This window comes from Somniosus microcephalus, chromosome 14 (genome assembly GCF_052327205.1).
Source record: "Somniosus microcephalus isolate GS21.2 chromosome 14, FLI_Smic_1.0, whole genome shotgun sequence".
Taxonomy (NCBI): domain Eukaryota; kingdom Metazoa; phylum Chordata; class Chondrichthyes; order Squaliformes; family Somniosidae; genus Somniosus; species Somniosus microcephalus.
In genome coordinates, this window is record NC_141000.1 from 105892428 (window position 1) to 105906822 (window position 14395).

Consider the following 14395-nt stretch of genomic DNA (forward strand, 5'->3'; position numbering starts at 1 on the left):
TGGGTGGGGTGCTTGGGTTGACGTGCGCTCCCTGCCCGCTTCAGTGGACTCAGCAATAACCTGCTCGCTGATGCTCAACTGGTGTTCCGCTAGAACAATTCAGTGCCAGATCTCGTCAGGCTTAATCCAGGAATGGAATCATGGAATGAAATGAAACTCATAAAGATGCCCCCAGTGGTTCCATTGTTAAAACTGCCACATGCCAAAAGGCCAGAAGGTCCCCAATTCGATTGCCAGTCTGCACAGAGACAGCTGATCTCAGACAGGATGGCAGCCAAGTTAAAAAGGCAGGGTTCCCATTCCTACCTAGTGATCTTCGCTGGAAAGTGTAAACATCACGAGGACAGTATCTGACACAGATGCGTTGCCTCCACAGTTTAGTAGCCTGTTAACACTCACTATCCAGGCTTACACTTAAGACAACAGTATGGGCAAAGGTAAAAAAGGAGGGGCTTGGTAATTATGGATAAGGATGGCCATTTTGCCCATCTTAGCTCCTCTATCTAGTATTACTCTAAAGTCTCATTACACTATCCAATTGGTTCTCAAGTGATTTTAGGGTTTCTTCTCTTCCATTCTACGTTGAACACTGCATGTGGGAAAATAATTTTCTTTGATATCAGTACTAAATTTGTCTTTAAATTAGTTTAAACCTGTGACCACCCCCCATGTCCTACTCTTCCAATTCAATTTGAAGTAACTTTCCACATGTACCTTTTCCATACCATTCGCAATCTTATACATCGTTCAAAAGATCACTTCCTTCACATTTCCTTTCACTGTTTAAGGCCCAAGTTTCTCCAGTCCTTCCTCAACGTCAACATCACGAGGAGGGAGAAAACTGGTCTGAAGAAATTGCCAATTAACCCGAGGTTACCTGGTGTCTGCCATCCACTCGGAGACTGCTCTTTCAATGGCTCCAGGTGCTGTTGAAACATTCTGTTCAATACTTCCTGCTTGCTTTTTTCCTCCGGTTCTTTCTTCTGAGGAGCTTCTTCGCGTCTTCGATTTTCCTCTTCCCGGAGGTTTCTCAGTCGTTCTTCCTCATCTTTTTGCACTTGTTCCTGCCAAAGTTTATCACGTTCCTGAGCAGATCTAAAAACAAATGTTTAAATTCATTCTTCAGACTTTTGCAAGACCCATTCTCTAAATACAGAAATTACAATGGAGGAGTCTCACAATACAAAATAGCATCATTCTCCTTTAGAAAGAAAATTAAATTTCTTGGAGCAATAAACTAAACTGTAAACCTTGCAAAACCACATTTGTGTGAAAATAATTGAAGCTCATGCCATGTCTATCCATATCCATTTTCCGTTTAGCCGTTTTGAAATAAATCTCACCACTTGCTCACTTGTGAATAGAACTGCACTGTTAACCTGTGCCTTTTACAAGGGCAATTCCCTTCTGTCACAATTGCACGTTTAACTGTTCTCCTCCCCCTCTAACAACAGTGCTTGTTCCTCAATTTTATATATGCCTTAATCACGTGATCTTCTTTTCCCTTTTATAAGCAATGGGGGAGAAATTAGTCAGTCATCGCCCATTTTGGGATGCTAACATCGGTCGGGAGCAAACTTTAGCACCCGGCGAGAATTATCACCAGACACCGCAATATTTGCCTCCAATGCCCCGGAGGTGATTGCAGCGCTAAATCAAGCGCCACACACCCCTCTTAAGGCGCTAATGTCGGGGAGCAGAGCGCTACCCAAGGCCAGGAGCTGTGACTCGCAACGAATCAGATATGGCGCCTTCCAGTTCTTAAAGGGGAGGTTCAAGCATCCTGCACAGACGCACCCTTCTCATTGCTGCTTGTGACCTGGTCCTGGAGGGAGCCTCAAACCTTGCACTGAGACAGTGATGGCACTGCAGAGGCCCAGGGAGAGAGCCCACCGCTTCAGTGACCAGGTATTGGAGGCTCTGGTCGTGGCAGTCAAATGGCGATGGGCACTGCTGTTCCCACACACTGGCAGGAGGCCATTGCCCCGGGAATTTTCAAGGCTGTGGAGGGAGGTGGCCCAGTATGTCTCCTCCAGAAGCGTGATGGGAAGGACGCACACCCAGTGTCGGTAGAAGTTCAATGACCTCAACTCATGGGTGATCAGGGCGAGTACATGCTTCAAAAACCTCTTCATTCCACCATCCCAACCCCACTGTGCACAGACTGTATACACTGCCACATCCCCAAAGTACACTCACCAACTACGCCCACCGACTAAATGTCACATCCACACCACACCCCACAGACATTAACGGCTATTCAACTATGGTGGGCGCATGTGGCAAACACATGGCTGCAGAATCACTCACGCTGTCCTTTTTCTTGCAGGACAAGCTGGCTCACAACAGGAGGAGTTGCCGCCACTCAGAGCTCGAGGAACTAGTGCGGAGTATCGTCCCGAGCCATGTCGTGGGTGCTGTGGCGATTGGAGAGGTCGATTCCCTTGGGGACAGCCTATGTTCATCACCTCTCCCTTAACTGGCTCAGGGGCCATCTTCCCAGAGGGCGAGTGCGCGCACGAGTTCTGCTGCACAGGACTCGGATCAGGACCCAGATATCGTGGCCATGAATACGCAGGTGATGAGCATGCACATGGAGCTCATAGGTGCAGTGGCAAGGGTGCCCGAGAGTATGGATGCACTGGCTACGAGCGTGGAGGAGTCCGCCACCAGCACAGCTGTCATCTGTGTGCAAACCCTCGAGTCCATCCTTGCAACTCTGCAGAGGATGGTCGAATTCTGGAAGACCATGGGGACCCAGACCCCATGCCACATGCAATGGGTGAGGTGGCAGCATCTATTGCAGCACATGCCGAGGCAACGCAACGGCTTAGTGCTGGAATAGAGACCTTGGCTGGTGCCATCCATTCTCAGACTGCTCTCATGCAGTCTCAGATTGATGCCACGCAAGCGCTCACTGCTGCCATCGTAGCTAGGTCGACCACTGCCCACCAGGGATCTGAGGGTGCCGCAGCAGGCCAGCAATCTGTGCTCCAACAGATTGTTGCGGATGCTGTGGTTTTGCCCCGGGGGAGTGGCAGTGTGTTGGTCGAGCAGGAAGGTGCTGTCCTCTCAGGATGACAGCATTCCTGCTCCCTCCACTGCCACTCCGCAATTGCACTTGCCACAGCCTGTAACCCAGCCAGCCCAGAATGCTGTCGCCCATGCAGAGTTGGTGCAGTCTGCAGCCGGGCCTTCCAGGCCCAGAGCGAGTCAAGGGCGCCCTGCAAGGCCATCCACAGTCTCCGTCTTGTAGATTCAGCAGCCTTCCACCAGCCTTGCTGCAGCCACCTTACGGAGGAGCAGTAGAGTTGGTAGGGGTGAAGTGCAGAGGGGATGGAGATCACTGAGGGAGGCCCAATAACTGAAATGTTTTCACTAAATGTGAGGAGTGTTTCTCAGACATTTGATTGTGTTCGTAACAGATTGAACAATATGTTTACAAAGTCCTCGCATGTGCTCAGCACCAGTTCGGTTTGTAAATAAATTGTATTGTTTGTCTGTTACCAGTTGTGGTTAATAAGATACAGTTGCTCACATTAATAAAAGTGTTTGTCTCCATGTAACAAATCAGATCATCTTTGTCATTGCAACCGTGGCTGCTCATAGGGGCTCAGGCATGGCTGCGATGATGTGGCTGTGAAACCCCAGTGCCACGTGGTGCCTCACTTGAGAAGCGCTGTCTGATCATGCATTCACAGACGGCCCTTGCAGAGGCAACGTTACACAGCCCCCTCCCACATTGTTGCGGATCCCCCTCCTCTCCCTCCTTCTGGGGAGGTCCACCAATCCCTGGTAGCAATGGTTGGGTCCAGAGAATGGTGAGGTTGGGGAAACAGTGTATGTAGATAAACCTGTATAATCCCCTTTTAACTGCTGTATTCCCCTCCCCCCGCAAGACAGTTGCAAGTTGAGAGGAATAAGGCATGTTCAGACTTGCCTGCTGCTGAGAGAAGGAAAACCAATCAGGTTCCAGCAGGTGACCAATCCGTGAGTCATCACAGGCTCGCGGGCTTTACGAATTCAGTACTGTATTGAGAGAGTTGGAGTAAAGACCTATTTCTTGTAGCTCGCTGTGTTGCCTATTTCTTTACGTGGGAGACTGTAGTCTCCCGCATTGGTGACCTCGAATGTCGGCGGCCGAAGCCCCCGACTCACGTAGCCCTACAGGGGCCAGTAACGACCCGACGGCAACCAGCAGCAGCCCGATGTTGGCCGGCGCCGCGTCCTGGAAGCGCCCCACCTTCTGGGAACACCAAGCAACAGCTTGGTTCGCGCACACGGAGGCCCAATTCACCCTTCGCAGGGTTCAAGACGATGAAGAAAGGTACCTCCACGTAGTCTCAGCACGAGCAAGCTCCACCGCCGCCGAAGTTCTCGACCTGCTGGGGAACCCACCACAGACTGGCAAGTACTCAACCATTAGGGGCCGCTTGTTGCAGGCTTACGGCCTGTCCGGGGAGGAGAGGGCCCGTAGGCTTCTTTCACTACCAGGCCTCGGCGACTCTACCCCGACCCAGTTGATGAGCCGGATGCTTGCGCTCCTGGGCTCTGAACCGCAGTGCTTCTTGTTTCAGGCCCTTTTCCTCAGCCTGCTTCCTCAGCAGGTACAGACTGCCCTCGCGGGGTCCCTGATCATGGACTACGTACAACTGGCAGCCGCCGCGGACAAAGTCTTCGCCGTCGCCCAACTCGGCTGTGCAGCCACGAGGCCCCCCCGACACCACCGAGCGCGCGCCGCCACGCCAGGCCGCAGAACTATGCTACTACCACACGCGTTTCGGCCACAAGGCCCAACGCTGCAGAGCACCCTGCTCTTTCGATCAAACCAAGATGGCCACCCGGCCCAACACGCCAGCCCAGCGCCGCCGTCTAGGCCCGCTCGACCGCACCCCCGCCGCCACGATGGCCATCGGCACCGCAGGTAAACTGCTGTACATAACCGACTCCCTTTCAGGGCGCAGATTCCTTTGCGACACCGGAGCCCAATGCAGCATAATTCCTGCCTCCCAGCTTGACATCCAGGCAGGCTGCAGCGGCCCACCCCTCGTGGCGGCAAATGGCGCAGCCATCGCTACTTTTGGAAAGCGACGGGCTAAGGTTTGTTTCAATGGCCAGTGATTTACGTGGGATTTCTTGACGGCCTCTGTGGCACATCCCTTGCTGGGCGCCGATTTTCTTTGCGCCCACGGACTCCTGGTCGACGTCCACCTGATCGACGCAGCAACTTTCGCTTCACTGGCCTGCCAGCAGAGCAACAGCCCGGCCCTCGTCGGGTCCTGCTCTGCCCCGGCGGATGACGACTACGCCCGCCTACTCGCAGATTTCCCGAGGCTCACAGAACCGACCTTCTCAGCCGCAGCAGCCAAGCATGGTGTCGAGCACCATATCGCCACTACGGGACCACCAGTGTTCGCCCGAGCCAGACGCCTGGACCCAGCCAAGATGGCGGTGGCCAAGGAAGAATTCGCCACGATGGAGAAACTGGGCATCATCCGCCGCTCGAACAGCCCCTGGTCGTCCCCCCTCCACATTGTGCCCAAGCCGGGCGGTGATTGGCGCCCCTGCGACGACTACAGACGGCTCAACGACGCCACCACGCCCGATAGATACCCCATTCCGCACATCCAAGACTTTTCAGCACACCTAGCAGGAAAGTCCGTCTTTTCCAAGGTCGACCTGATTCGCGGCTACCATCAGGTCCCCGTCCACCACGCAGACGTCCAGAAGACAGCGGTCATCACCCCCTTCAGACTGTTCGAGTTCCTGCGCATGCCCTTCGGGCTTAAGAACGGCGCACAGGCTTTCCAACGGCTCATGGACTCCGTCCTACGGGACCGGAGCTTCCTGTTCGTCTATCTGGGCGATATCCTCGTGGCCAGCACCAGCAAGGCCGAGCACATCGCGCATTTGCGCTCTCTTTTCCAGCGCCTCAGCCAACACGGGCTAATCGTCAACCCGGCCAAATGCCAGTTCGGAGCAGCCCAAATTGACTTTCTCGGCCACAGAATCTCGCCAAGGGGAGCCATTCCCCTACCTTCCAAGGTGCAGGTGGTGGCGGACTTTCCCCAGCCCACCTCGGTCAAGGCGCTGCAGGAATTTTTGGGGCTGGTCAATTTCTATCACCGTTTCGTGCCCAAGGTCGCCTCACTCATGCGCCCCCTCTACAAAGCCACCAGGGGCAAAACGGGCAAAGAGCAACTCACCTGGTCCAGCGAGATGGCGACAGCCTTCCACCAGACCAAAAGCGCCTTGGCCAACGCCACACTACTGGCCCACCCCATCCCAGGCGCCAAGACTGCCCTCACCACGGACGCCTCGGATTACGCCGTCGGCGCTGTCCAGCAACAGTGGGTCGAAGGCGCGTGGCAGCCACTGGCATATTTCAGCCGACAGCTGCGCAAGAACAAGCAGGCCTACAGCATGTTCGACAGAGAGCTCCTGGCCCTGTTCCTGGCAATCCGGCACTTCCGTTTCCTCCTGGAAGGCTGGCCGTTCACCGCATTCGTGGACCACAAGCTGCTCACTTTCGCCATGGCCAAAGTAACCGAACCCTGGTCCGCGCGCCAACAGAATTTCATCGGAGTTCACCACGGACATCCGCCACATCGCCGGCAAGGACAATTTGGTGGCTGACTGCCTCTCAAGACCCTCGCTCCACGCAGTGCACCTGGGCGTAAACTACGCCAGCATGGCGAGAGACCAGGCCGCCGACGCGGAGATCCAGGCCCTCAGGACGTCAACCACCAGCCTCACTCTGGCCGACATCCACTTCCCCGCTGCAGGCACCATACACCGGCCCCTTCTCAGTATTGGAGACGGGGGACAAAGCTTTTCTTATCGACGTCGGCGGGAAGCCGGACCTTATTTTAGTAGACTGCCTCAAACCGGCGCACCTGGACCTCAGCTTCCCGGTTCGTCCGGCTCTTCCCCCACGGCGGGGCAGACCTCCCGCGTTGGCGGCGGCCGCACAAGAGGACCAAGACACACCAGAACCTTACTTCCTGGCCGCCGCCCCACCTTCGCCGGCAGCCCGTCCAGCCAGCCCAGCCGACGAACCAACCGGCCGACCTCCCAGACAGCCCTCCTCACATGCCAGATGGCTACTACAGCCGCTTGGTCAATCCTCCGCAGAGACTGACTTTTACAGTTAACGAGGATTCTGGGGTGGCGTATGTGGCGTTGCCACATTGGGGAAACACTATGTAGTTAAACCTGTATAATCCCCTTTTAACTGCTGTATTCCCCTCCCCCCGCAAGACAGTTGCAAGCTGAGAGGAATAAGGCATGTGCAGACTTGCCTGCTGCTGAGAGAAGGAAAACCAATCAGGTTCCAGCAGGTGACCAATCCGTGAGTCATCACAGGCTCGCGGGCTTTACGAATTCAGTACTGTATTGCGAGAGTTGGAGTAAAGACCTATTTCTTGTAGCTCGCTGTGTTGCCTATTTCTTTACGCGGGAGACTGTAGTCTCCCACAAGGTTGTGCAGCATGCAGCAGCCGACTATGAACAGCGATACTCGATCAGGGGAGTGCTGCAGGGCTCCTCCAGAGTGGTCAAGACACCGGAACCGTTGCTTCAGCATGCAGACGGCCTGCTCGATGAGGTTCCTGGTGGAGTTATGGCTTTCATTGTAGGCGAGCTCACCAGGCATGTTGGGGTTACGGAGCGGTGGAGTGTGAATATCCCTGGTCCTCGAGGAGCCTGCCACGAGCTTGATGCGGGGGTTCAAACAGTGCTGGGACACCAGTCTGGTGCAGGATGAAAGTATCGTGGCTGCTGCCAGGATAGCAGGCATTCATGGTGAGGAAGCACCGTCAGTGGTCGCACACCAACTGCACATTCAGGGAGTGGTAGCCCTTCAGATTACGGAACACCTCTGCATGTTCATGAGGTGCCCACAGTGCCACGTGGGTGCAGTCAATGACGCCCTGAACCATGGGGAAGCCCGCTATCCGAGCGAAGCCACATGCGCGTTCGTGCTGTTTCTCTCGTCTCATGGGGAATGCGATGTACTCCCTTCTCCATCTATACAGAGCATCAGTGAACTCCGGATGCAGCAATGGACTGCGAACTGGGAGATGTACGCAATATCCCCCGTCGATGCCTGGAAGGAGCCGCTGGCATAGAAATTGAGGGCCACTGTCGCTTTCACTGCCACCGACCGAGACGTCCTGGTCCTGAGCCGAAGCTTGAGCTCTGGCTGCAAGAGGTGGCAGAGCTCTGTGACCACCTCCTTGCTGAATCGCAGCCTCCCGATACACTGCTCCAAAGAGATGGATATGAGAATTGTTCTCTGAATATCCTGGGAGGGTAAGGTCTTGTGTGGAGAGGGTTGTTGGCCCTCCTCCCTCTGCCCACATTTTGCACAATCTCTCTCCGCCTCCGCTGATGAAGCTGGATGTCGAGCCCCCATGCCATTACAGGCCCCATTAAATCTTCAAAGTGTTGCTGCAGAAAAGGTAACAGAAATGGGAACCTGATAAGTTCCTCTGCCGACCAACAGTCACTCAAGTGTGGAAGTGTGAAGTCCCTCCAAACACATCTCTCTCTCCGAGCGTAGGCAAAATAGTTTGCAGACAGAAGAATACAGGAAGTGCGCACCTTTAAATAGCACTCCCCCAGCTCCCAGCTTACTGTGCACCGTCCCCTTGTAGCCGTCGCTCCTGCCGCCAAGTGCTGCGATCCAATTTCGCATCCAGGCACTGTGCGCATGGATGACATCACGATCTCCAGGTACAGGAGATCGTGGTGCTACTGTTCAGCGCCGCCACTAACCGGCAGCCGAATATTGCGAGCGGCACACGAGTAATTGGTTGCTTGCCCTACAATGAGGACGAGATAGACGCCCCCATCCCCCACTTCCAAGTGAAATTTCACTTGCTGTAGGATGCTTCAACTATCAGTGCAAAACATGATTCAAACAACATCACCACTAGTGATGATGGCAATCAGAATATTGGGCAGAGCCAAGCAGTTGGAAATGGTCATTTAAATTCACACTTGTGGGAAACCTTCCTGGATTTGTATGCATCATTCCTTCCCTTGACTGTCTAGGAATGAACATTTCCATTTAACCTGCTCCTGAAAAATAAATTAAATGAAAAAGAACACAGGTAGGTACAGCCATCACATGAAAACCAATTATAATACAGCAGAACACAAATACAGGAAGGCAAACCAGAAAACTATTTTTTTTTAAAAAACTTTGAGGCTGTGCTTGCCCTTTTAACTGTAGAGAGAAGTTCCTGCTCCTGTTATTGAAGTCTCACTCCTTTGGCTACTGCTTATTTGACTTATATGGGTTTGGGTATCCAGAGAACTTTCAATGTTCCTCAAAGTTACACATCAATGACCTGAAGCTAATTCAACAACCTTCAGTTTGCTCATGTATGCTATATGATGGAGGAAATGGCAGACAGGCACCAAGCACCTCAACTCCTACTTTAGTAAAATTATAGCTTCAATTTATTCTAGAATACAAGAAACTTTTTTTTAATCCAGCACCGACAGGACCGACTTGTTGGCCGGTTCATCAAAAATTCCGGATAACCGAGTGCTATAGTAAAAGATACGGAGAGCCGAGAGCTCCGTATAAAGCAACAAGCCCTGTTAGGTTCAGAACAATGGCCACAAGTTCCAAGCGTCTCTGTAGCTTAGAAACAGCTGCAGCCACACCGTCGCACAGCAACAGATCGAGGAAGGCAAGTAATATGAAGAATGAACCTACTCCTGAATTTTGCTGGTTAACCGAGATTTCCAGTTATTTAGGTGCCGGTAAATCGAAAGTTTCCTGTATATAACATAATCTACTGATTCAATATAACTTGTTAAATTAAGAAAAGAAGAATTAGGAGATTTGATAAAGGTTGTTAAAATTATGAAGGGTTTTGATAGTGAATGACTTTCCTCTAGTTGGGAAGTCAGTGACAAGGGTGGTCAATTTAAAATGGTCACCGAGCAGGAGGAGGGAGGTCAGGAGAAATTTCTTGAGTTGCTGGAGCATGGGTGCTTTGCTACAGGGAGTGGTTAAGGCAGAGACAATTGCATTTTTTTTTTTTTTTTAATAAAAGGGAAAGTGAATAAACATTTGAAGCAGAGAAAGATACAGGGCGATGTGGAGACAGCAACTGAGTAGGATTCATTTTGGATTACTATTGAAAGGAGATGATATGAACGGCCTATTTCTCTGCCATAAATTTCTAGATTTAAAAAAATATACACTAGTTAAAATCTTCTCTGAAGGTTGACAACAATTTCTAATAAGTAAACTTCACCATTGATGATGATACCTAAACCATCTACTGAAGTTCAGTCTCTCTCGCAAGAGAGCTACGATGTTAACTCTCCTCTGCGCGTTCCTCCCTGACTGCAGAATCCCTTTCTCTGAGCTTTTAATATTGCTGCCTGTTCTTGGTTTGCTAAGTATAAAAAAGGAAACATTAAAATAGTAACTGTATATAAAACCATAGGCATCTCTTAAAACAGTAGCCTAATCAAATTGGCACTGAAACACTTAAACTGGACAATAACTCCCTTGAGGACAAGTGGGCAGAGGCACCATCAAGTACAGACCAGAAGGTCTCCGATTCCATGTCTGGCCTCTGCTGAGCTAGCTGATCTTGGCTCGGGCAGCAGTTGGGCCACAAGGGTGGCTATGTTAATAAAGGAAGGAATCACTAATACAGAGAAATGATATTGGGTCAAAAGATCAGGATAATGAAACAGTTTGGGTGGAGATAAGGAATAATAAGGGGAAAAAAACACTCGTGGGCGTAGTCTATAGGCCTCCGAACAGTTGCAACTCTGTTGGATGGAGTATCAATCAGGAAATAGTTGAGGCTTGTTAATAAGGGAACATCTATAATTATGGGGGATTTTAACTATCATATTAATTGGACAAATCAAATTGGGCAGGGCTGCCTTGAGGATGAGTTCATCGAGTGTATTAGGGATGGGTTTCTTGAGCAGTATGTAACTGAACCGACCAGGGGGCAAGCAACCTTAGATCTGGTCCTGTGTAACGAGACAGGATTAATTAAAAATGTCCTAGTAAAGGATCCCCTTGGAATGAGTGACCATAACATGGTTGAATTCCATATTCAATTAGAGGGTGAGAAGGTTGGATCTCAAACAAGCGTGCTAAGCTTGAATAAAGGAGACTATGAAGGTATGAGAGCGGAATTGAGTAGAGTGGATTGGGAAAATAGATTAAAAGGTAAGACGATACATGATCAGTGGTGTACATTTAAGGAGTTATTTTACAACTTCCAAAAAATATATATTCCGAGAAGAAAAGGGTGTAAAAGAAAAGACAGCCATCCGTGACTAAGTAAAGAAATTAAGGATAGTATTCGACTAAAAACAAGGGCATATAAGGTAGCCAAATCTAGTGAGAGGCTGGAAGATTGGGAAGTCTTTAAAAGACAGCAAAAAATAACAAAGATTGATTAAGAAAGGGAAGATAGATTATGAAAGTAAATTAGCAAAAAATATAAAAACAGATAGTAAGAGTTTTTATAGTTATATAAAAAGAAAAAAGGGTGGCTAAAGTAAATGTTGGTCCCTTAGAGGATGAGACCGGGAAATTAATGGTGGGAAATATGGAGATGGCAAAAACACTGAATGAATATTTTATATCAGTCTTTACAGTAGAAGACACGAAGAATATCCCAACACTGGACAAACAGGGGGCTAAAGCGGGGGGGGGGGGGGGAGAGGAGCTAAACACGATCAAAATCACTAAGGAAGTGGTACTCGGTAAAATAATGGGACTCAAGGCGGATAAATCACCTGGACCTGATGGCTTACATCCTAGGGTCTTGATGGAAGTGGCGGTAGGGATTGTGGATGCATTGGTAATAATTTTCCAAAACTCCCTGGACTCAGCAAAGGTCCCGGCAGACTGGAAAACTGCTAATGTAACACCCTTATTTAAAAAGGGCAGTAGACAGAAGGCTGGAAACTATAGACCGGTTAGCCTAACATCTGTGGTAGGTAAAATTTTGGAGTCCATTATTAAGGAGACAGTAACAGGACATTTGGATAATCATAATTTAATAGGACAAAGTCAGCATGGTTTTATGAAGGGGAAGTCATGTTTGACAAATTTGCTGGAGTTCTTTGAGGAAGTAACATATAGGGTGGATAAAGGGGAACCAGTGGACGTAGTGTATTTAGACTTCCAAAAGGCATTTGACAAGGTGCCACACAAAAGATTATTGCTTAAGATAAAAAAATCACAGGTTTGGGGGTAATATTCTGGCATGGATAGAGGATTGGCTATCTAACAGAAGGCAGAGAGTTGGGATAAATGGTTCATTCTCAGACTGGCAATCAGTAACTAGTGGTGTTCTGCAGGGGTCAGTGCTGGGTCCCCAACTCTTTACAATCTATATTAACGATTTGGAGGAGGGGACCGAGTGTAACATATCAAAGTTTGCAGATGATACTAAGATGGGAGGGAAAGTAGTGAGTGAGGAGGACATAAAAAACCTGCAAGGGGACATAGACAGGCTAAGTAGGTGGGCAGAGATTTGGCAGATGGAATACAATACTGGAAAGTGTGAGGTTATGCACTTTGGCAGGAAAAATCGTAGAGCAAGTTATTATCTTAATGGCAAGAAACTGGAAAGTACTGAAGTACAAAGGGATCTGGGGGGTCCTGGTGCACGAAACTCAAAAGGTTAGTATGCAGGGGCAGCAAGTGATTAAGAAGGCCAATGGAATGTTGGCTTTCATTGCTAGGGGGATAGAATATAAAAATAGGGAGGTATTGCTTCAGTTGTACAAGGTATTGGTGAGACCGCACCTGGAATACTGCGTACAGTTTTGGTGTCCATACTTAAGAAAGGACATACTTGCTCTCGAGTCAGTACAAAGAAGGTTCACTCGGTTAATCCCGGGGATGAGGGGATGGACATATGAGGAGAGGTTGAGTAGATTGGGACTCTACTCATTGGAGTTCAGAAGAATGAGAGGCGATCTTATTGAAACATAAGATTGTGAAGGGGTTGGATCGGGTGGATGTGGGGAGGATGTTCCCGATGATGGGTGAAACTAGAACTAGGGGGCATAGTCTTAGAATAAGGGGCTGCTCTTTCAAAACTGAGATGAGGAAGAACTACTTCACTCAGAGGGTGGTAGGTCCATGGAATATGCTGCCCCAAAAAGCTGTAGAAGCTACATCATTACATAAATTTAAAACAGAAATAGACAGTTTCCTAGAAGTAAAGGGAATTAAGGGTTACGGGGAGCGGGCAGGAATTTGGACATGAGTCTAGGTTCGGATCGGTCACGGCCCTGTGGGTAGCGGAGCGGGCCCAGGGGCCGTGTAGCCTGATCCTGCTCCTATTTCGTGTGTCTAATTCTGTTAGATTCAGGAGATGGTTCTGTGATAGTAGATTGGCGGTTAGGATCTTATTGAATGGCGGAGCAGGCTCGAGGGGCCGATTGGCCTACTCCTAGTTCTTATGTTATGTTCTTAAATGGCCTCAACGCCAATGGGGCAACAAAAAAAAAGTATTCCCACTCCTGATTATCATTCATCGACTCCTGTTCCAAAGTCTGCAAGTGGGGATGCAGGGCAGGGGAAAACGACAGGATCAAACATGACTGTGATAAACTTGTCAAGTAAGCCTGCCAAAATTCACTGCCCAGACTCGCATGAAGAATGAGCACCTGGGCGATGAGCCAGAGGTCACAGACACCTGTGAAACTGCAGCAGATCTAAGCACCTTTAGTAGAAGTGGTTAGAAACAGGGGAGAAAACTGAAAATGTAAGTTAACACTGGGATAACATTCTTGGTGTTGCAAAACTTTAAAGCACTACAGGCATGTTACTACATCTGGGAGAAGCTGCTGGCACTTCTTGGCTAACCAAGCAAAGATTTTGCAACCGCGTCTCATCAATTAACCCCTTGTCTCATTCTGGTGAATCTGTGCTGTACCCCTTTCCAAGGTCAAGATGACCTCATCCAAGTGGACATTATTCATGTGGGAGTCTTGACAACAAGTGTCCTTAAACTATCTGATCATGGAGGGGGCGGAAGGCAAGAGGAGTCATAGCTCAACCCAATACTGTTCAAACATTTGCATTTCCGGTGGGGGGTCACTGGCTGCCATTCAGGAATGAACCCCCCCCCCACCCAGTCCAATTTTTCCTCTCCCAATTCAAGAGGCGCCATGGCCAATTCCATCACCCTGACTGAAATAAGCATCACCAAATGAGGGAAACCAAATCTGGGATCTTTGTGGTTGTATTTTTTATTTTTAAAAATTATATAAACTGCAGCTCCATTATTCCAATCGACTCTTGCTGCACTGCACCAGTGATCATTTCTCTTACATTTTCCAGATTGCACAACTTTTGTACACCTTCTAGACAAGCTTAGCA

At 49.7% G+C, this 14395-nt stretch overlaps 1 protein-coding gene across 1 annotated transcript in view; it reads right to left on the minus strand.

The window, feature by feature from the left end:
- The window catches only part of itsn1 (intersectin 1 (SH3 domain protein)), a 217055-nt gene that overhangs the window by 92352 nt on the left and 110308 nt on the right, over positions 1-14395 (minus strand). Inside the window, exon 21 of the mRNA XM_086006078.1 lies at positions 878-1095. Coding sequence (XP_085862204.1) covers positions 878-1095 — 218 coding nt within the window. The remainder of the gene's footprint in view (positions 1-877; positions 1096-14395) is intronic.